The sequence below is a fragment of the Apus apus genome, chromosome 2 (genome assembly GCF_020740795.1).
Source record: "Apus apus isolate bApuApu2 chromosome 2, bApuApu2.pri.cur, whole genome shotgun sequence".
NCBI classification, from domain to species: domain Eukaryota; kingdom Metazoa; phylum Chordata; class Aves; order Apodiformes; family Apodidae; genus Apus; species Apus apus.
This window is the reverse complement of record NC_067283.1, coordinates 102,042,228-102,065,984: the sequence shown is the minus strand read 5'-3', so window position 1 is coordinate 102,065,984 and position 23,757 is coordinate 102,042,228. Positions and strand designations below refer to the sequence as shown.

General features: G+C 37.8%; 2 protein-coding genes across 6 annotated transcripts; one reads left to right on the top strand and one right to left on the bottom strand.

Moving 5' to 3' along the window:
• Positions 1 to 13,420, bottom strand: CEP76 (centrosomal protein 76). 4 transcript variants are annotated; one of them, XM_051611781.1, is made up of 12 exons: positions 13,316 to 13,420; positions 12,081 to 12,236; positions 11,670 to 11,751; positions 11,089 to 11,313; positions 10,118 to 10,303; positions 8,230 to 8,327; positions 7,409 to 7,537; positions 5,471 to 5,662; positions 3,395 to 3,561; positions 2,184 to 2,517; positions 799 to 1,016; positions 1 to 354 (listed from the first exon to the last, which is right to left on the bottom strand). In XM_051611781.1, exons 1-12 carry the CDS (start codon positions 13,376 to 13,378, stop codon positions 216 to 218), a joined length of 1,989 nt encoding a protein of 662 aa, XP_051467741.1. In that variant the 5' UTR covers positions 13,379 to 13,420; the 3' UTR covers positions 1 to 215. The 4 variants fall into 4 exon arrangements, with proteins under 4 accessions (XP_051467741.1, XP_051467738.1, XP_051467739.1 ...); XM_051611778.1 differs by having other exon boundaries at positions 11,216 to 11,275; positions 13,316 to 13,403; XM_051611779.1 differs by lacking the exon at positions 1 to 354 and having other exon boundaries at positions 805 to 916; positions 13,316 to 13,403.
• A 152-nt stretch (positions 13,421 to 13,572) lies between these two features.
• Positions 13,573 to 22,015, top strand: PSMG2 (proteasome assembly chaperone 2). Of its 2 annotated transcripts, XM_051612127.1 has the most exons (8): positions 13,573 to 13,675; positions 15,199 to 15,370; positions 16,065 to 16,123; positions 17,041 to 17,159; positions 18,450 to 18,623; positions 19,851 to 19,971; positions 20,396 to 20,504; positions 21,798 to 22,015. In XM_051612127.1, exons 1-7 carry the CDS (start codon positions 13,607 to 13,609, stop codon positions 20,486 to 20,488), a joined length of 807 nt encoding a protein of 268 aa, XP_051468087.1. In that variant the 5' UTR covers positions 13,573 to 13,606; the 3' UTR covers positions 20,489 to 20,504; positions 21,798 to 22,015. The 2 variants fall into 2 exon arrangements, with proteins under 2 accessions (XP_051468087.1, XP_051468086.1); XM_051612126.1 differs by lacking the exon at positions 21,798 to 22,015 and having other exon boundaries at positions 20,396 to 20,752.
• The last annotated feature ends 1,742 nt before the right edge of the window (positions 22,016 to 23,757 follow it).

Genomic DNA, 23,757 nt, shown 5'->3' with positions numbered 1-23,757 from the left:
TTTCACATAGTAAAAATAACTTTTATTAAAAATAATAAATTATCTTTATAAATACAGTCTCTACTGTGTACATAATTCTCTTCAATACACACACTGTGATATTCAAAATCAGTGGCATTTATATAAAATACGGTATTAGTTATTAAATGCATAATTTTACACCCACACAATTATTCTTCAGATCTTAAAAAGGTCTAAATTAGTTTGCTTCTTTCTCAAAGGACAGAGCGGTATTTACAAGCAAACATGATCCACACAGCACATGCAGATTCAGGGTATGTAAACACTCGTACACGAACTGCAAGTCGCACTTGGTCTCCCCTACAACAGATTATTTCTTCACAAAAAGGAGACCTACAAGACACAAAAAAAAAGTAACATATTTCTAAGCTATTATTAACATTTTCAATTATGTGTGCAATTTTTTCCCAAATATTACTAACACTTAAGTAACAATGGGTGCCATGACTGTCATTATTAATAATATTGTTGTTCAGTGCAGGGGATATTGCCTTGGAGTATAACAGGACTACCACTGATCATTTTTAACAACTGCAGAGAAATTAATACCTTGTTCTTTAATTTATCCTATGAAGAGTCTATCATCACTGAACTCATCAATATAACATAAAAGCTATGTACCCCATGAGGCATCACATACACCACAGAATTCTTCTTCCAGTTCTAACTTAAGGCAATTAACTTTCTTTACATTTAATTATTAAAAAAAAAAGAGTTGCAATTCATAATTACCACTATTTGGTTTTAACATACATATAACTTTATATTTAAACTTACCGAAGACATGTGGCAAATGCTCTCCTGGCATTTCTGTATACAAAATGGATAGGAAACCCTTTGAACGTGTGACCATCAGGTACCGCTCTTCTTACAGCATCTTGAAACTCTTCATTTCCTGCAGAAATACTTGTTGTACGTTCAAGCTCATAGGCTGCTAATGCTGGTGACAACAGATAGGACAGATGGTCATCCCAAACAGTAGAAAGGCCAAGATCCTGTGAGGCAAGTCACAGAACCATGACAACCATGCAGAATAAACATCAGGATATGACTAAGCTTGCATACTGTATAGATTCAAATAAATCCATGACAAATCTTTAATTTGTAGTTAATGGAAGTGAACCCATGAAGCAGTAAGATTCGTATAGTGACTCTCAACATCAACTGGAAGAACCAAACACCACTAACAAAGTATCAAACATTTACTAAGAAATTAAGTTAGACTTCTAGACTAACATCACCTGCAGAGTTGAAACTAGATATTTTAGATACAGTATCTTCTTACATTTCATGCAGAGATAGTGCACAAATACATGGCAAAAATCTGGGAAAGATCAACTAAGATTAACCTCACATTCTTCTAATGTCTCCCATGGAAACCCACTTCTGAAAAAACAATGCACAACAGCTCCCCAAAACACATGCACATGTACATGCACCTTCCTCCTGCCATCCCACAAGTGCAAAAAAGTAGAAAAATCTACCATATATGTATTCAACAGTGCATGAAACTCAAACTCAGAATTATTTGCCACTCCAAAGGCTGAGCATTGTGTGGGGCTGTAAAAACAAAACCTACCAAAGAACCCTGTTAAAACCAGACAAACTAACAGGAATTTAAAATATCATCTCCTTTGTATCCAGCACAGGAAGGATAATTTCTGGCACACTACTCATCTTGCAAAAACCCTGATAAAGGAAGAAATTAACTTGTAGAGGTATGTTCTGATTTTATAAAGGAGTCAGAGTAAGATCATGAAACATTTATGATGGATAGGCCAAGCCCAATAACAACTGTATTTGATCTTCATGTGTTTTACAGACCACCCACAGGCAGTATGCAGGTGCCGGCAAGCTGAAGATCACAGACCTAGAACAAGTGGCAAAGACAAGGTCATGGAAGAGCCCACACATACGGCTACAAATCACCACTGCAAATAGCAAGTATGATGCCTAAGCTAGCTCAATACAGTCTTTCCAAACAATTTTTCAGGTATTTCACTATTCATACATGGCATTTCTGCAAAAGCTGATGGAAAACACATTGCAAAGACACGAGTATGTGAACTAAGAAAAAGTCAGGCTATCCAAAACAAGTATACAGTAAAAATATGCACCTTTATTACTGCAACAGATCAATGACAATCTTTAACCAGTATTACCTTTCTGTGTTCAGAGACCAGTATTCTCAGCTGCAATTCTATCTCGTTGCTTACTACCGCAGCATCTATAGAGGAAGCACACAGAGGAGGAAAAGGGGGAACTGAAGATGTTGTTCCTGGAGAACATACAGATTTTATTGCTTCTCCACTCATGGGTTTCCATTTAGATTCATCATGCAGGTCAAACACACAGACCTCCACAGCATCAGAGGGTTGACAATTTCCAAAGAACTTCTGATGGTTGAAGATACAACCTATCGTGCGATATGGATACAGCGGCTTGGGTTGTTCAACTAGTGGAGGGTCATCAGGGTTGATAGGTCTGTGGACATACCTAATCAAAAACATTCAACTTCTCATCAGTACATCTTATTTCAAGGCAAGGTAAAACAGTTAGATGGGATATATATAAGCCATTTCTCCTCTTAAAAATAGTTTGTTAACATATTTTTCCCCCAAAAAAAATGGCATCCACTTATTTAGAGAAAATTATATACATTTTGGAGGCATAACATACAATGAAATACTACATAATTTTTTTTCTTTAAATCTAGAAAAATAAGCTGATTAACCAAGCAGATAATCAACAGCAATTCAATTTTGCAACTATAACAACATACACAGCTTCTCCACTATTCATCACATTTGAAGAAATACATCTTCAAATGCTAATCATAGGATACACAAAAGAGAATTGCTTATTTTCAACACTGGATATAAAGGGTTCCAGAAGCTCTGGAATACAGAACAAATGTGTGCCCTGACAAAATTACTCAAGTGCGAGAGAGTATCACAGAACCTGCAGAGGTTCCTGCAGGGGAAAAAAGTAATTTAACACCAATTTCACAGATTAAATACAGAAAAAAAAATATGGATTCCTAAAAAAATCACCTCAGATTTCATCTTCTTTATAAATGATGGCAGTGATAGCATCAATGGCAATCAGCTACCAGAAGACACAAAACAGTTACTATATGGTATTCGAGACACTGAAAACTATACTACCAACTGTTGAAATATTTCACCACACAACAAATCAATTATTTTCCAAACAAAAGCAGTACACAGAAAAAAGACTCAAAGACAAAAGTCACCTGAATTACACGACAGTTTCATGACAAGATGCAAAGATAAAAACAAACAAAACCCTACACAAACATCCTCTGCAAACCTCATACATGGTTCAGTTCTCTTGTATTCCTTTTACTCACCTATGTCCTGTCAAGCTCTCCCAAAATGTAATTGTTCCATCAGTTCCACAAGTCATTACCCAAGTGTGAGGAACTCCTTTTGCTTTTGTTCCAACACACACAAAGGCTTCCAATCCAAACCCAAGAAGAAGACTGCACAGAAGGTTAGCATGATCTTCACAGTCACCCTAGGCAGTAAATATTAGTAAGTCGGTTTGAGTATCACACATGGAGAAAATCTCCAAAGAAAGAAAATTGTGGTATTTCTCTAACCATTATTTAACAAGTCATGTTTCCCCTCCTGTTTACCTAAGGAACATATTAGAAGTCAGGATTTTTAGGTTTAAACATGCAAAGTTTTAGTTTTCTCTAAAACTAAAATAAATCAGTTTTAAATAGTACTTTGTTCTAATGATAGACTATTTTTTAAAATCCAAATATGGTATATGATTAATACCAGAAAATATTTGTTATGATTATAAAGATACCTTCAAGTAATCCAAAACCAGAATCTATCAACCCATGAAGACAAAACCAATCTTCTAACTAAATGTAAAAAAACATACATGATGGCAAATACCCAAGGTAATACTAGAGATTACGCAGTATTTTCACAAAGCTAGGAAATTCAGTCACTTAAAAAATAATTCTGCTGTTATTTCACTGCCTTGAAAAAGTTGTCAAAGGTCAGAAATTAAACAAAGATAAAAACCGCCCCCACAGAGCTAACTATAAACCAGCTGAAAATCATGCGTAGCTGCTTTTCCCTTCAGTCAGAAAAAAACATTTATTTTATCAATACATTATTACCATTGATAATTCACAGAAAACTATTTCCAATGTGATGTCTAATATTTGTTGTCTCTTAAATTCTTCACAAATCTTAGTTGCAAAACAAGAACAAAAATTCCTCATGCAATGAAGCCTTCATAAAACAAAGCACAGCACTCAGAAGTAGAAGAGCAAGGCTCTTTAGTCAAATACTATTCAGAATGTTGAAAATGTACAATTCACTGTTCTTTGATGTATTTGTTCATTACACAGGTAACACAATCTTCCTGTACTCTAATGTACAAGGAAAATATGCAGAAAAGTAGGTTTAAACAAGTTTCTAGTGAACCTGTGTCCATTTAATAATGCCACACCACTCTCCACAAGAACAATAGTAATGGTCCAACTGCTGTCTCAGGGACTAAATTCAGTCATTTTCTGTACAGCTTTCCACTTCTGCCTTGGAGGAAACTCTTTCTCTGTGCCTCCAAACACAACAGTCCTGCGACTCAAAGTTGCAATCACCACCTCCACCTGAAAGCCAGGGGGTAGCCCATAATGCCTTTACGTGGTACCCATGCATGACATGACATTCAGAGATAAAAGCTAATAATGTCTATTCTCTTTGGTCTTTGAGATGGGTCTGAAAATTACAATACAGTTCCTGCTGCTAAGAATACATCTTTTTAATACAAACATAAGTGACAGCTTTGAACACAGACGTGTACCTCAGTGGCAATGAAAAGCATCAACAGCTCCAAAGAGGTATTAAAATGGATCACTATTATTTTTATTCATACAACAGAAGAGCTATAACCCAGAATGAGTTACAATTTGTTTCATTTGTTATAATTATATGATACCAGTGTCAGATCAAGAACTAGCCGGAAACTTTTAGTGAAAATCCTCATCTTGAAAAAATGTAGTGTAAAAAACTATCAGTATACTTTAATCCATGTCAAAAAACAAGTTTTTCAAAAAAGTATTTTTCAGCTCTTCCTGGATTAGTCCAGAATTCAAACTAGTAACATGCACACTAGCAGGGATTCACTGAATAATTAAATGGGATCTTAAAAAAGCAAATTAAGAAAACTAAGCTCACTGTCAAACAGATGTATTGACAAATGGACCCCAACAATACCATTAAAGAAAGTCTGTTCCAAAGCTTTCTTGCTACTACTTAACATCTGTTTCTCTTTGAAAACATCTTAAACAAATTCTTGTTACAGAATTCTCAAATTTTATTTAATCCATGTATTTGCTGCCTGTACAGATTACATATATACACAATTTCTGTTGTGTCACACAAGGACTACTTTCACATACCTTGTTTCTACATAAAAAAGCAAGAAGGGTGCACCACTGTTCTTGTTTGCCACCACCCCCTCCGATGACAGGAGCTCTTTCATAACCCAGGACACTGACAAATCGTGCTGCTTGTCTAGGTGTGTCTAGTAACCGCCCTGCTCGAAGTGGTCTGATATATGAACATACTGGATGGTTTACTCCATTTTCATCCTGAACATAAAAAACTTGGTTATTTGCCAGCCATACAAGTATCACAGAAGATTCATCTTAACTTGGACTGCCTTTTTTTTTTTTTTTTTAAATGGAGTTTATTCTCCCTGAAATAACTATCACTCAAAAATATTAAGAGACAAAACTACTTCCTGAATTAAGACACAAGATCATTAAGGCAATCCAAATCTACAGACATTACAGTTAGATTTTTCTGCTGGCTCTGTCATTCATAGGACATTCTGGACTAAATGTTCAAATGACTGGAGAAGCACAGGCTGCAATTCATTTTCCTAAACGGGTGAGGAACCGTTCATGCTCCACTCACTATTAATTTTTACATGATCGTCAAGCAAAAAACCAAACCAAAACAAATCCCCACATACACCAAAACCCAAAACAAACCCTAAAACCAACCCTCTTAAAAACTAGTTCTATATAAATTAACAGAGTAATAATACTAAGAATTTCTTAAAAAAAAAATATATATCAAAAAATAAGATGACTGGAAGAAGACCTGGTTTATTACACGCCTTAAAGAAATACTATTAAAATTATTTCAAGTAGTATAGAACTCTTCCTCACTGGGCTAAATTGATATTTTTATGTTTGCATGTTTTTAACAAGGGATTAAAGCTTTTTAAGTCTTTGCAGCTTCAAGAAATTATGGTCTTGTGTTTCCACTGTAGTTACATATTAGATGGGTGTAGAAGAGGTCAGGAGGAGACACAGCCAGGATAGCTGACTTAAACTGACCAAAGGAATTATTCTATGCCATATAGTGCCACATTCAGCAATAAAACTGGTGAGGTGGGGAACTGACTTTGTAAACTTGCCACTGGATGGAAACTAGCTGGGCATCAGTCTGCTGGTGGGAGGTGGTGAATAACTGGTTTTGCATAGCTTTTTCTCACTCTTCCTTTCTTCCCTTCACTTATTAAATCACCTTTATCTTGTATCTTTTTTTCCTCACTTTGCCCTTTCTATTCTCTCCCTCATCCTGCTGGGGTGGAGTGACTGACTGGGTGGGGGCTCAGCTGCTGGTTGGGATTTGGAAGTTCGTATCACTATTTAACACTCACAGTACAACCAGAATGGAAGCTGTTACTTCACTGAAGAGGAAGAACATTACCTTGACATAATAAGCTACTGTGCACTATCTGTGCTAGGAAAACTGCTGCTATGCAAGCTGAATAGATAGTGTGAAAAATGCAGGAATTATACCATTCCTTTTACTGAGGGGCGGTTAACAAGGAGAAACCAACACAATAATTTATTAGCCTAAAATAACTCTCCATAGCTATTGTGTGACATTAACCAGACAGTATTTTACAAACCACAGAGAGCTCAAATATTGTGTGGACCTCTTCTAGCAGATCTGATAAATTCATTTTCGTAACTGTTTCATCTGGTATAAAATTTGTTTGAAATAGTTTACACAGATCACTTAAGTCTTTGCCACTGGTGAGTATTAAAGGAAAAGATTAAACAGGTTTATTACCTTGTACATCACAGGTGGCTGGAGCAACCCTTCTGTCTGCATCATGCTACTACCCTTCAATACACAACAGAAGTTCAAGCCTTGCCACTTTCATTTTTTGCACGATATACCACATATAGCCCTGATCCTAGTGTAACCACATCATAAAACTATACAGATTATATATATACACAAACTTCAAAATATATAAAAAAATTAAAAGATTACTTAAAGGAAGGACTTGTTTACTTGTAAAATTTACAAACCTGTGCAAAAATCTTTACTAGCCTTGCATTGTGTGTAGGCCTTATCTGTAGGTATTCTCTCCACCACTGTTTAGCATATACAAGAAATAACCGTTCTTTTTCTGCTGTTTTCTGACGTTCCAAAGCAAACTGCAGCAAAGAAAAACATAACCAGTCACATATATGTACTAATTCCAAACAGAAAAAACAACCAACAAAACACCACAATCAAAAACTCATCATTAATAAGTATATTAACACTAAATCCTGGCATATGTAAAATAAAGCTTAATATTTAAACTGTGCCACGCAAATGCTGAAGAATAGTGTTTTTAAATGAAAATTCAGTGAACAAAATCCTCAAGATACGTTTGTTGTAGGCTCATATATCAAGCTTGATTGAAGTAGTGTTCTTCTGAAGTGATGCACTTCTTAACAGAAGGATTGCTCAGCTTTTGATGTGCAGAACAACATCTTCATGCACCTTCAGGCCAACATATACTGGCTTTCCAGGCAGAATAGCTGCCTGGAAATTACTGTTTCAAGTGGGAAAGAGAGCAAGAAAACATACACTACCTGAAGAAAATAATGTATATTGCATCTTTCTTATTTTTCTTCTTAAAGTTTTGATACACGTAATTAGAAGAACTACTAAAGTAGTATTTCAAAGAACATAATGTTCACTATAAACAAAGTAGTTTAAAAACAGGTAATTAAATGTAATGGACAAAAAGAAGTATTAACATTCAAAAATACCCAGCCCTAAACATTTACAAGTAACTATATACACAGCTTCCCCTGCCCAATAAAAGAATAAGTCAGCCCTCCCAGAAATTACTTACTTGAGTATTAGTTACTTCTGGAGACTGTGTCTTAGTAAGCTGTGGATACATTTCCAGTCTGATGTTTAAAACACCAACAGAAACCTTTGATTCTGTACCTTCGAACCAAAATAAATTTTTATCAGTTCTTTCAAATTTGATTTACTTAGGACATTTCAGCCAGGCAGGAGCAAATAATTGAACTAAACCTTAGCTATATAATCACAAAAAATAACTATTTTAAATACATGCAAAATAAGCACCTTTATTTAAACTTCAAAACTGAAATGATGCTGTAAGAAAGCATAATCTGGCCAAAAGCAGATATCTAGATCTGAAATAATTAACCAAGGCTCTTTTTTTAGCTAGTACCAGGACTTAGGAGATGTATGGCATTCTGGAAACATTTCAAATCGGCATCTAAAATAGGGTATTAGAGTCACACGCTGTAGAAGTGCCTATTCCTGCTGATTACACAGGTAGCTCCATTTTAAATAGTTGGAAACAAGGGAATTTAATCTTCCCTAAGATACAATTTATGATGAAGGACCCAAAGTGCCATGCAAACAGATTAATCAATTTGGAAAGAAACCAAATGAACCACAAAACCCCACAAATCTCAGGTTGTTGCATAATGCTGAAAAATTAGAATCACATAAAGAACAAGCATTACAAAACAAGAGACAGATGGGATTATAAGCAACAAAAGCCTCACATCTTAGTTTGTCTATTTTTCTAAGATGACAGCAGGCTCTGATGTTCTGATGCATTTTGTACGATGAGAAGACTTCAGAAGAGAAGAACAAGCACTGACTTATTGGATTGATAATTTATTACTTGGGAACAAGATAGTGATACTCAAGATTTAACTCCTCTCATTACTCATTTAAGTATTAAACTCAAATTACTTGTTACACATTTCCAAGTCATTATAAATAAAAAGCTCTCCATTTGAGAAACTATCCAAACCCATACTGCTTGCTGACATTTTGCCAATGACAGCATTTTCAGAAGGAAATGAAGCTAACAAAAATATCAGAAAATAAGCTTACTAAATTTGTATTCACTGGATAAAACACTGCATCAAAACATTCTGCCCAAAACCTGCAGGCAACAGCAATAACAATCAAGAATAACTAACATACTATATCCAGTCTTCAAAATATGTTGAAGGTATAATTAAATCTCTATTGAAACTATCAAGAATTATTCACCTACCTAACAGGTAGGGACACTGTGATAAAGAATTCTCAAATGACTCAGAAGCTACTACTTGACCAAACTTTGGGACAGTTAGTGTAGGAATTCATGATGCAGAAAGTCCTAGATCTAGTCTGTATCCACTAAATCATAATATCCTAAAAACTTTGGTTGGAACTCCCAAAAAGAAAATGGGGATGAGTGATACACAAAAATACATACATGTACTAATTGCTAAGCATCTAAACAAAGCTGTTCAGCCCTTCTGTCAGATAACATACTTCCAGCTACTGGAATAAATGGCAGCACAGCAGAGATCTCTTTCTCCAGCAGTTGCTAGTTTGCTATGAAAGAGACAGAAGCTAGATTTTACTCTTCAGTGCATCAGTCCAATATAATCCGAGAGATGAACTGATTGATTCTACTTTGGTTGGTTTGGTTTTGATAACCAAATTTTGCTGAAAATCAACAGTGAGAACTCCCAGACACAAGGGCTTATTTATTATCTAGGATCTGGAACACACTTTTCCAGTATTTGGAAACAAAAAAACCCTAACCATTAGTCTCCTACACATTCTGAAAGGATATTTCACAGTAATTATGAGTTGAACAAAAATTAAACTACATCATAAATACTGCTTTAAGCTTGTAAGCAAGCTCAGTACCAAATAGCTGAAGTCATAATTACAGCTTTATTATTTATCCTTACCTACACCCAGAAGTTCAACAGCAAGATTTGTTATGCCATTCTCTGCAGCCAAGACAGATCGCCACTCCAAGAAATAGGATGCTACTAGTGTTGTCTCACCAAATGTGTCTGTTTTGATCAGAACCATATGCACTGGATCACATATAGATAGCATAGTGGTTGCATCCACCATTTTACTTCCATCACCTGCCATTATATAACCAAGATACGATGGTAAGAATATTAACATCCCAAGTCCTCCTCAAAATAAAAAGTATGCATTTACATTCATTGCATCCATTGCATTTTAAGAAAAATCTTGTATCCAGAATGTAAGCAATGATCCCACCTTAAAATCAAACTCAGTTTAGGATAGAGCTATACAAAGACTACAGTTAATTTACAGAGACAGAGACTCCTATATTTGAGTGCTCCAACCTAACTGGTTTAACTGCACAAAAATTAAAATGAAATCAGCATTTGAGAAAATAAATATTCAAGTCCCATTAAGTAAAAGCAGTTGAGAAATACCCTTTTAAAAAGTTGGCATGTATCACGTCAACTAACTATACATCAGTATTTAGGAAACAACTTTGTCTGATTGACCCTATTACATAAAATGTTCCATGAGAAGCACAATGAACAAAACATTTATCTCTAAATTTGTGGTACATTCACTCGCTTCCCCAAGTCCAACTGCAATTACTCTAGCTTTCTCTCTGATATTTAACAAGCTATCCTGGATTTCTACAGGAATCAGACAACATCCAGAAGTTTCTTCGTAACATTCCTTGCTCCTACCATATTCCTTGGCTACCAACAGAAGAATAGTAACACAGGTTGTGGATGACTGACTCTTCTGCAGGTGTTTGCCAACACATTATGAACAATTGAACAATTGGAAAGAAAGCCATATCAAATATATTTCACAATAACTACAAAGTCAGGAAAAAACCCAATAGTATGAGCTTTAAACCCACAATATTCCTTACCTAGGCTCTGTTTGTGTACTTCAAGTAAAAAACCATCATTAAAATCTGGCTCACAGGCACAGGGTACAGGTTTAGAACGGAAGCGCTGATTTCGAAAATGTAAACACAGAGTGAAGGTAGAACATACTTGGCCAGGCAGAGGCTCTGGTTCCTGAAGATGTTCCAGAAAAGCTTTTCCACCCAAAACCTGAAGGTAAAGATACCTCCGTGTTGGGTCAATGTTAGCTGTAAAGCGTAGCAATAAAAATGAAGAGACTACAAACAGATCTTAGGAAGCACGTTAAATATCAGTTAACTAACAGAAAACTAGAAAAAAAGAAACATTTTTAAACAAGCGTTCAGGAGAATTATTTCAACACGTATGGAAGTTATCTTAATCTAAAATGAATTCATTTTTATTCAAGTCACAATTTATGTGACATTAATTTCTGTTGCTTAATTTAATTTACTTCCTATAAATAAGAAGGAAAAAAGAATCCGCATTTATGACAGTTCATACTGGATTACAAATTCGGAGTTCAAAAATCACAGATTCAAATTTCTCTCTAAACTACAGACTAAATATTAAACAAGCAACATACTTTTCTTCAAAATTGGTGGTTCTCTTTCAACAAAATGTGTTGATGGCTTTGGAGCTGAAGTTCTCTCCTTTTCATTCACATCCTGGAATTACAATTAAGACTTTTTACAACATCAAGGGATGCAACAAATGCTTTTGCTGCAGTCTTCTAAAAATTAAAGAATTCTTCATTTCAACTGAATGCCATTCCCCAGGTATGCTCCCTTCTAGTACCTGAGACGTAATGAAACTGAACAAATACTTTAAATGTAGTAAACCAATTTTAGCATACGCAGTAAGCTGTTCTGCTATTATGTCAGAAATCAGTAAAGCCACTACAAACCTTTAGAAGTAGCAAATTTTCACTCTGTCAAAACACCAAGCCAGTAAGAAGAATATGCAAAAATATTTTCACTCTTCAAAAGCTACTTACAGTTACAAATTTAACTTCTTTTATAACATCATCAATGATTCCTCGTTGTCTTAATGCTTTTATCAGATCTTCTGTGGACAGCTGCTGATGCTCAGGAGCTAACTCTTCTCGTATAGTCTCAGCAAGAACTTCTCTTATCCTACCATGGACATCCGTCTGAAAGAAAATGTACTATATGCTACAAATACGAGCTCTTTATACGGTGGTAGCTATGACTAAACAGTCACTCTGTAAGACTAAAGATATCATCCTAGAATCACAGAAACAACTACACCAAATTATTAATGGATCACTATCTCACCAAGGCAACTCTACCAGTTAAAAAAACCATGAGCATACCAAACCTGAGCATTTTCACTGCTCTTGACAGCATCTCCTGGCCTTGAATTTCCCTCCTTACAAAAAGGTCTGCAAATCCATCAATGACAAAATGGTCACTGTCTTAATTTCTTGTTGCCCTCAAAATTAGGGAAAAAGTTTTTTATTTTTAAGGGAAAAAGTACACCTTTATATACTTCTAGGTAAAGCACAAAAGCAGTAAATCTCCAGTGTAAACCTCTCTTTGCTCAAAGGGAAGTCACAGAACTACTGTCCTTCACCTGAGCTGTGAAACTGAACGGATTTACAAAGCTGTTTCTCACACAGGAAGGATGTTAAGGCCATAGACACCCGGACTTGAAATACTTAACGATATTGAAGTTAAAGCATTCATATTTATTTCCCCTTCAGTCCAGACCCAGCCCAAGAACGTCGCTCAAAAAGCAGCAGGAAGACAAAACAAGCAAACCAGAACAAAAACGCCTCAGTCTCAGGGCGGGAGGCTGGGGAGGGCGGCCAGGAGGGCAGGTGCCTGAGCTCCACCGCTGCGTAGCCCGGGAAAGAAAAGATGAGAGCGAGGAGGAGAAGCGGCAGGCGACGGCGGGGAAAAGGCCGCAAGCCAGGCCAGCGTTTAGAGAGCGCAATCCGCCGCTGGCCCTCCCGGAAAGGGGCAAAACGGCAACAGGAAACCCTCTGATGGGGCTTAAGTAGGAATAAGAAGGCAGGGTGAGGGAGCCGGCACGGAGCGAGCCCGCTGCGTGCCCTGCCACCACCTCAACGGGCACTGTTGTCACCAAGGGCCGGGGGACCGCGCCGCCAACACGGCAAGCATCAAAACCCGGCCAGCGCCCCCGCCCCAGGGCTTCCCCTGGCAGGAGAAGTGGCTCCGCCGCTCTAGCACGGAGATACCGCCCCACCTTGACCAGCTGCTGGTGGATGATCTGCTTCAGCGCAGAGGCCTTCTCGGGCGGCAGCGACATAGCGGCCGGGCCGGCCCCCAGCGGAGCGGAGACACGAGCGGAGACACGCGCGGCGCTTCCCGCCCGGCAGGCCCCGCCCACAACGGCCGCTCCAACGGGCGCGGGCGCCGCGCGGGGCGGGCGTTACGGCCGTTACGCCCCCGCCGCTGAGGGGGGCGGCGCTGGAGCCGGCGCTGCCTTCCTGCCGCCCGTCCTGCCGCCCGTCCTGCCGCCCGTCCTGCCGCCGCGATGTTTGTGCCTTGCGAGCGGGGCGGCGGCTCCCTCAGCTCCGACTTCACAGGCTTCACTCTGCTCATGGTAAGTGGCGCGGCTCCTTCCACCCCGCTCTCGGTGGCCTTGAGGGAGCGGTACCCGAGCGGCGCAACCCGGAGCGGGCGGGCGGGCCCGCCGCGTCTCGGGGTCTGGGCGCTGAGGCATCTCTGCGCGTTGTGGGGCGCGGGTGGGGGCCTGTCTGCCTGCTCGGCACGCGTCTGTGGGGCAGGAAGGCCGGGATGCTTTGTTCTCTCTCACTCCCGCGCGGGATTCGTCCCTGGGTACTTTTTACAGAGGTCCTTCCCAGAGCTATTTCCTGCAGAGCTTAAGGCGGCATCTTCCGTTTCTGTCGGTTTCTCCTTCCTCAGCCCCACGTTTTCTGCTCTTGTCAAACTAGACGTTGTATATTGAGCTACAGCTATATGCTTTCACTCTAAGGTTGAAATGCCATATATTGTCTTACAAAATTTGTAGTATCTGTCGGGTGGCACTGGAATGAAAGGTTAATTTTTCATTTAGATGCAGTATATGTTTGTAACGAAAAATTCCTCATTTGTACTCTATGTAAACTCCCATTTAGACTGGTTTAGGAAGTGTTTTAATAACCTTCATACATGATGTGCAACCAGTTTAAGATAACCTACTTGAGGTTACATCGGTTATTGTGGGGTAAAAATGCCGGTGCAGGCTGCTAAGTAGCAAACCATTATTTTTCCTGTGTAGTGAGTCCCTTTACTGTGTTATTGCCCGTCGAGGGTTGCGCAGCCTGGCATGACTCTGCACGGGAAGTCATGGCACATCAGCTGACTAGGCACAGGAAGCAGATCCCGGCTGTTTTCTTTGGGAGTAGCAGGCCGTTCCATACCAGCCAGCTTGTCCTGGCAATCTGTGAGTGCTGCTGCGTCCTCTTTCGCCACGGGCTTGTCAGCATCACATTCGGTGTTTCCACAGGTGGTGGCAGCAGCAATTCGTAGACAGGGACTTGCTTTTATATTACAGGGAAGCAACTGAAAATTTTACCGTTGTCTTCCTGTAATATAGTTTTCTGTAGAAGGACACACACTCTTGAGTTTCTGTGTCATCAAATTAAGTCAGTATCTTCCCCAGTTGGCGATAACCTATTGCAGTTCCCGTGAGATTATTCCAAGACAATGCTTAGTATTTTCATCCTTAAAATATAAAAAACGATCGACTCATATATGGGTCAGTCTGAGATTTCTAGGTTTAATTTGCAATGTCAACATGACCACTAGGTGTCACTTGAGGCCCGCCAGTCTCCGCAGTGGTCGTTTGGGGGACTTTCATCTACTCTGTATCCGAAAAAAGGAGGTGACAAGTTTCCAAGCTTTTGTTTAACTTTACTGAAGTGGCCAGGAAGTTTTGTTGGACAGGGATCAATGTTTGCATTACTAATCTGTTAAGAAATAGTTACCTTTGTCAGAGACTGAGCAGCCACTTTTAGTAATAACGTTGGGCCAGAATTGAAGCAATTTAAACTTTAACTGTTTGAAGAGCATATTCTATTGTCCATAATACACACTGTAAATCATTAACTTCTCTTACTTCAGCCAGCTGTGTCGGTGGGAAATGTTGGTCAGCTGGCAATAGACCTCGTGATTTCCACACTCAACATGACTAAAGTTGGTTACTTCTACACGGATTGCCTGGTGCCAATGGTTGGAAATAATCCATATGCAACAGCAGAAGATAACTCAACGGAGCTGAGTATAAATGCTGAAGGTGGGTACTGAATGCTGCATAAGGTGCAAGTATGTTACTTTCGTTGTTACTACATTTTGCTTGTGTGAACAAGGTTTAAACTGATGTCAGTAATAACTTCAGTAACTTACAGGTAAGACTGTGTTTACCCTTCACAGGGGAAACTGTTGCTCTTGATATTTTGAATAACAAATTTTACATATGGAACTAATAAGAAATGTTGAATTTCAGCCATATGATAGTGCAGCCAACTCTGTCTCTGGTTTTAATCCAAAGCAACACGAAGCATGCACATACTTATACTGGAATGTGAACTGACTTTCTGGTCTAGAAGGATATTTATCCTCTCTTCTTCCTTCCCTCTATTTATCATTGCATTTAATCATTTTTTTTTCCTCCTCTTAAATAATGGACATCTCAGAATAATCTGTCAATCCTTGCAAAGCTGCATGAAGAGATTATCTGAGGCATATCACCATATATTTTTCTTCATTCAATCTTTTGAATTTATGACAAGTGAAATTAAGTCCGGTTAAGACAATGCACAAAAATACATATTTTTAACATGATGGATATTGTCACACTTTCCTGTATTAATTGATAGTTAAAAGGTTTATTATCCTGAGTTTCATAAACTGGATAAATCTCAAGACTTCTAAACCCATATATCTTTATTTGTTGCCTCTTACAAAACTTTATTTATTTCTTCTCGTAGTGTATTCCTTACCTGCAAAGAAACTTGTAGTTCTGCAGATCAGATCACCTTTTATAAAGGTACGTACAGTCATTGATTGTTCTCGCTTCACTATTCAGTTTGAATAGTTCTGCTGGCAAATACTTTTAAGTGGACTAGGTAAATTTTAACACTAAATAAACAAAACTAGAAGAATTATGCTTGTAAAATATTTTGTTTCATAAAGCAAAAACAAAACAACAGACTGAAAAAGAGCAAAAGATTTTTCTACACAGGCTCTGCAGTTGATACAATTTCAGATAACAAAAACTGACTTCTGCATTCCCTGAGAGTTGAGGTTTTGTTTTTCAAAGCCTCAGAAAAACCCACCTATGGTGGTGGTTTTTGGTATAAATGGGTCCTTTGATATTAGCAGTCTTGAAAACACAAAATGGTCTGGGCTTTGTCTGTTTCTTTGTTTTTCTGTAAACTTACTGTCTTTGTGTGTTTCTCTTTTATTGTAATAGCTTAATATTTTATGTCACTGCAATTGAATTATTCCATAGTGTTCTATATTCATTTAAACTGCATTTATAATGTAAAGCACCAAAGACTTTAGAATTACTAGTTAACTGGACAGTGGCTGTAATTTAAAATAAGCAGAATACTGCCATTTTTAGCAGTTCAAAATGTGGAAAAATACTGTGTCGTCATACCACCCCATCTTACTCTCAAGATTTTTCCACTGGTATTAATGACACACAAAACAGGTGATACTGCTGTTGTTAACATGGTCTTAGTGGTAAGTTTTATCATTACACTGTAGTTTTGATTAAGTAAGCAACCAGGGTAGTCCAGTGCTTTTAAAAAATCTATTTGAAGTTGAAGACTAATTAGAAATGAGGAAAAGTGTACCTCAGTGGTTAATTTTCTATGTAACACCTAGTATTGTTGGCTTCTGGCTTTTTTTTTAAGGACACAATATATTTTCACTTTTTTTCTCTGTCTTTGCATAAAGAATAAGTACAGGCCCTTCTGTCAAACACTGCTGTCTTGGGTGGAAAGCAGCAAATGTGCCAGAGTCATCATTCTGTCTAGCAGCCATGCCTACCAGCGCGATGATGAGCAACTTCTTGGGTATGTTTGCATTAAAAGACCTAATTAATGTTTCTGTTACTTTTGACAAACTGAGGTGTTTCCCTCTACTGAGTACTTCTGGCAGGATTCTTTTCCTTTGCTGTGTACATTGGTCATCAAATCTTTTAATAGTATATTAGGTATTATATTATACAGGATGAGCCTCTGAACATTGGTAGTTACTAGTGATGAAAGTACTGAGCTTATAATAAGATATAAGTAAATTGCACTTGGCCTGCACTTTTGGGCAAAGAGCCTCAGTTTTAACTTCTTAATTTTCTGTGACTGCGAACAATGTCAGGGCTTAGCTGCTAACATACAGCTCAGGTTAGATTTTTAACAGTTAATTAGAATATAATTTAGTTTTTTACCTTTTATTCATTACTCTGCATTTTGAAGGTTTTCTCTAATGTATTAAGTTGTTCTTTTTTTTTTTAAAGGAAGTTATAGATTCTTATTTGTTGGGAGACAACTGCAAGGCTCAGACTGAAGTATTTTTATTAGATATTACTCCTTTAAAAAACAAGCGTTACTTGCTGATTGAGGAAATCATGATTGGTGATGTAACCAAAACCAAAAATCAGTATTTTTTGCAAATGACTGCTTGTTAACCTCAGGCTGCTAAATGCTTAGGGCCTTAAAGGAGGTTTAGGTCTGTGCATGTCCCAGATATAGTTACTAGAGATATTTGTGTACGGTTGCAGAACGGCCAACTAACATGGGAAGAAATGAGAGGGACTGATGGTTATTCAATCTGGTCTGAGTCATAAGTTGTGGTTATTTAACACCTTGCCTCCAACAGCCCCACAGGATAACTCTGATAGCAGAGTCACTGAAGAGTGAGGGTGATGCATTCAGACAATACTTAGACTTGACTGAAGTCTGCAGATATTTGTAGCGGGAGCTTGTTAAAAATGCTGTATCACAGTGAAGCCCAAGTTTACCCTAACTAATTTAATCACCTTCTATCTGAAGGAAGGAGAAGCATATTTTTTTCGTAAATCATTCTGACAAGCATAAGCAGTGCTACTATTTGTGTGCTTATGTATCTGGTACTTGCCAGTTATTTGAGCCTCTACCTTAGTTCTATTTGTGGCAGAAAGTGGAGTAGTTTTTACTGTTTTGAAGCCACAATCTACTTTTTAACTTTGATTTGAGGAGGAAGGGAATGTCTTTGCAATTTTTCATTGCAGGTGTGAGGTCCTCAATGCTTGCAGCTTCTTTCTGTCATATGCATTAACAATGATAGTGTCTTTTATTGTCAGACTGCATGTATTCTTTTATTCCTAGAACACCGCTACGTTACCTACTTACACCTGATCTTGAGAAAGCAGTTGGAGGCCGTATGCAGGAGCTGAACTGGAAAGAAATGGAAAAAGTAGCAGCTTACCCTGGAATAAATGACACAGAAAAAGTTCTACATATTCCTGGAGGTGGCATCACAAAGCTGTTGTTTACTGAGAGGTTAGTTGCCTGAAGATAAGCACAGAAAGATGTCAGAAGTTTTGTTTCCATCACATGGGTGAAACTCTTTTAAACTGCTGTTATAGGAAAACTCCTTCTTGTCATAAAAAAGGGGGTTTTGTAGGAATAGAACTTCCAGATCAAGCCCATAATTAAGAGGGAAAAAATGGGGAATACTGCATCATAAAGTTAAAATCCAATAAAAATATAAGTGAATGGGCCAAAGGAAAATAATAAAGCTTTTACAATTCAGATTATGATTAATATAGTATCTGATTTTATGCAAACCACTATTTATAAATAGTAAAATTTCTGTGCCTGTGATACTTTTAATTAAAACTGTCTTCCATGACAAATAGTTCCATCAGGAGTTGTAAAAAAAAAAATTCTGAGCACTTAAAGTGAGTTAAGATTTCAGGACCAGTGAACAATTAGGTGTGGGTTTTTGTTGAAAGGTGTATACATCAGAAGTTGTGCCAAAAGCATGTCTGAATTTCAAATTTTGGATCGTAATGCTCAATATGGTGCAACTGTGTTAGCTCTGCAAAAGGTGCTTGTTTTCTAACTGTCAGGTGAAAAATTCACTAGTATTTTTTGGTATTGCTTTTGACAGCTATCCACACTGTTGCATCCAACAGTAGGAAAGTTACTAATATCATGCTCACCTTTGTACTCACTTCATTATGGAAACAATATACAAACGCAAAAGACAAGAACTCCCAAGATTTTAGGGGGAAAAAAAAATCTATAAAAAACCCCAATCTTTATATCTAAATGAAAAAAATGAGAATATTATGAGTGAAGTAATACTACGCAGCCTGCAAACTGCTGTTTGAAATACACAGAAAGATAAAGACTGATAGTATCAAAGGATCCTTGCAAAATGCACACTAATGCACAAAAATGCAAACTAAGTATGTAAAAGAGCCCTGAGTTACTCTTCCATGGCCCAGGATTCCTGAATCACAAAGCAAAGAGAAAATTCAAGACTAAGAAAAAGAACATGAAAGTGTGGTAATGCAACCAAGCAAGTCTGCAGAGTGAAAAAAAAAAAAATCTCTCTCTATATATGCAGACATTTTTATTTTTTGTTTGGTTTTGTTTTTTGTTGTGTTTTTTTTTTTTTTATAAGCAAGCCATATGCAGATTGTTGTTTTTCTTAATACATAAATATAATTGTTCTGGATTCAGAAAATAAATAGAAATGCCTGCTCATTTTTGTTGCAGCTGCTCAAAAGGAATCCAAATGGCAGTTCTTCTGAAATTCTGTTCAGAAGGGGACAACATCCCTGATGCCTTTACCCTTGTTAACTATCTTAATGAGTGGCTCCAGCTAATTAAATGCGAAGTAAGTGCTGTTTGATCTAGAGTTCTTGCTTTTCTACTTTATATCTGTTATTTTCATTTTTCTTCAGGCCGGAACATTACAAATGTTATTCAGCTGAATTTTAGAGAAGTTAGAACTGTATGGGTTTGGTTCGTATTGGCCCTTGGTCATCAAGAATACACCAAATTAAAGATAAATTTTTATTAAAATCTCACAGTGAGTTTCCCCACCTGAAAAACCAAACCTAAACCCTGGTCCCTTTGTATGAAAGGTGTAGGGGAAGACTGCATAAATGTTTAAGTTCAGTCTTCCAGTACTCTGCTGTAAAGAATGCCACAATGATACGGACACTTGAAATGCTGCTTGTTATTTTAATAGATGAGCCAGAGATAGAATTCCATCATTATTATTTAAAAAGGAAAGAATTATTCTGTTTTTGTTGCAGAGCAACAATTCCACAGATACTTCTTCACAATGGAAAATACCAAGTTCTTGGCGCTTACTTTTTGGCAACGGCCTTCCACCTGCACTCTTCTGATCAGTTTGCAGTTCAGGTCTGTAAGTCGTGTGCAGTCTCAAACATCCCTGGCAAAGGAGATTATATAGTAATTGCCAAGCAACAGCAGCTTAATTTGTTGTGTACATAAGTTCTTTATTTAAGAAAAAAATCTTTTTGCAGATGTGGGTAGCTAAAGGAATTAGGGTAACTTTCACAGATTGACTGAAGAAGTATGTTTTGTACAGTTGTTTATTGAATAATTTTTGTTGCCTTTTTTTCTAATAAAATATTTTTTAAAAAAGCTTTTCCTATGTTTAAGTGTTATTGCTATCAAAAAGCTTTAGTGCACCTTTTTCATGTACCTGAGAACTTGAGACTGATGTGCAGTCACAGATTTTCTTTTGAAGATAAAACCCTACTCTTCTATGTCAACTGTGGATCTTAGTTTTGTTTGTTTGTTTTTTCTTCCAAAATCTTCTGGGTGAAGTAAGTGAAGATCTGAAGTGATGAGTTCTGCCCTCTTTCCCCCATACTGCTGTGGTAGCTTCAGCTAGGGAGACTGCAAGTGATAAAACAGCCTGGTCGATCTTTTCTGGCCTGCTTCTGTTGTATAGTTTCCATTCTGTTTCCACAGGCTGCAGTGGTACTAAAAATAAAGCCTTCTAGGTAGATGAGCCTTCTTAGACTGATTCGAGGATGAATACAGTGCTCTGAAATAGAAAGGAATTAAAACATTGCCCTGCTAGCAGGCAGTCTGGTATCTGTACATTTAATAAGCTTCATCTGAGACACTAGTCACATGATGACTAATTTATGCATTTTATGTCTGTAATGGTACTTGTCATGTTATTAGGTTACATGTTAAATTTTGTCTCTTGGAAGTTCCTGGTCCCATGACCTTATTTAAAAGTAACAAAGTTAACATTTCTAAGTTATAGCTTATGAATTAATAAGCATGATGTATATACAGGCTATAATTTTCAGCATTTTGTCTGCTAAATAGATTTTGTGTGTGTATGGTATTGTCATGCCAGTAGTACAAATGATGAGGAAAGGAACAGCAGCAGTCCTGAAGAGATCTGTTAAAGGTGTAGACATAAGATTCAGCGGTCAGCTTTGCTGGAAAGCTTGTGCCTGTTGGTGAAGACAAACAGTTCAGTCCAACTACTCAGTGAATGTGACTGATCACCCAAAGGATGTGGTATTCATCTTCTAGGGTTTCTGAAAGCTTATGAGGTGTGAATCATAGTGAATAGCTGTCACAGAGGACTAATATTTGAACATTAGTTATATTCAACTATAGTTGGATATAACAAGTGAGTATTCAGTTACTGTTCTTTTTCCACAGAACATGAAGAAATTTAAGTGTTTCCCAGGCTGAAGTCTGCTTTGCAGGAGTAGATGGTGCAGGGCAAACAACCTTGGGGAACTGAAGCTAGTGCTTCATGTAATTGTGTGTCCTAATACCTTCAAACAACATCTTAAAATGCAGGCTTACAAATACTATTTATTCAAATTTTGCATTTTTTAAAAAGGACTAATAAACTAAATATTTTTCTGATGTCATTCTTCATTGTGATGGATTCTCAGCTTCTCTGTGAATATAATACATCATGTTTAAGTGGAAAGTACTGAGCACAGAGAGATTTGGTAACTGTTACAAGACTGTACTTGGCTGCTGTAGGTTAGTTTAGAAAGCTGAATCTGCCAGGCTGGTTGGAAACTTCTGCCTTGAACCAATAAATACTTGGAGTGCTTCTGAACTTCAAGCACAGAGGCCTGTGTAAATCACATGAACTGCTTGCTTGATCTTATGCACTGCTGAATCTGGAAGCAAGTATTCATTTTCCTTGATTAGAATCTGACCTTCTAAGAAGTCAGAAGCTGAAGCTGATCATGGTCCTGGTTTCAGCTTCAGACCTGAAAGCCAGCAGGGTGTATCAGATTTACCAGTAAAATCAGAAGCCAACCTTAGAATGAAGCTGTAGGAGATACTCGGTTCTCTTTTCCGTGCACTGATGCCTCTGCGTGGTCTAATGATCATGTTTGGTTTGAGCTGGGGCTTTGCTGACATACTAGAGAATAGGTCAAGAAAGAACAGCCGAGCAGTTTAAACATACTCATCTTGGAACATAAACTCTGGTTGGGCTTTTTTAGAGGAGTGGATGGATGAGGGCAAGAAGAATACTTCGAACTGACAGCTGCCACAAAGAAAGGTGGTTTTTAAAAGGGACAGAATATTTAACTTGTAGAGTTCTGTTGGAGTCTCTGAGCAAACCAACGTGATGGAGATGGCTGATTAAATCAGCTCTACCTTCCTGAAGCTTTCTGGAGGTGAAAACAAGTCTTCAGAAATAAAAGGATGGAAACCTACCTCTGCATTGCCTTAGTGTGGGTCCTTCTACTAGATGAGCATGGGAGCATCCCTGCAGTTGTGCAGGGTTCAGATAACTGCAGCCTTGTGCTACTCTAACTCCCAAGGTACTGAACAGCACCCACCCAAGAGCCAGATCTCCAACCACAGCTTGCACAGTGCTTATGCAATGCACACAGCTATTTGCAAAGGGTTATGTATGCATTGAACATGCTTAATGAGGCTTTTTCAACAGTCATATGCTGTTGGTGTGGGTGAAAAAAGGAATTACCAACCAGTACAAGATTAAGTTTATTAGGGTTTTGTTGAGGCACTTTTTTTATAAGATGATGGTATTAGCTTTATTTAGTTAGCTCTGTTTAACTACTTAGTTCCTTTGGGATCAAATTAACTGCTGCATTTAGCGCTATTCACTAGTGCCATTATTCTAGCAGCTGTGAACTTCAACCGTGCCACAGAGAACTTCTTCAGTGTCTCTAACATCTGCAACCTGGCATTCAAGGTGATGCTCGGTACATGTGCAGAGCACATGCTTTGCACTGTAAGGAGCTCATTTGCATAGAGCCTTGGTGTTTCAGTACCTTGAGACATAACACAGCCAAGGAGGGTTCGCTGCAGCTGTTTGACATGGGCACACAGCTTTGTTCAAGATGCAGAATGTATCGTGCAGCTCTAAAATATACAAGGTACTAAAAAAACTTGACATACTGAAGTCCAACTTGCGTGGGTTTTAAATGATCAATTAAATAATCTGAAGAGTAAAACCTTATCTGGGCAACAAGCAGTGTTGCTTGGGTATCCACAGAAAGTTAACCAAGTGGGAAATAGTTGTATTGATCAATTGTATTACTCAGGATGCAATCTGATGTATGGCCAGCGGCATTTGAGAAGCTACACAATTGAGAAGATATTGAACTGCAAAACTACGTTAATA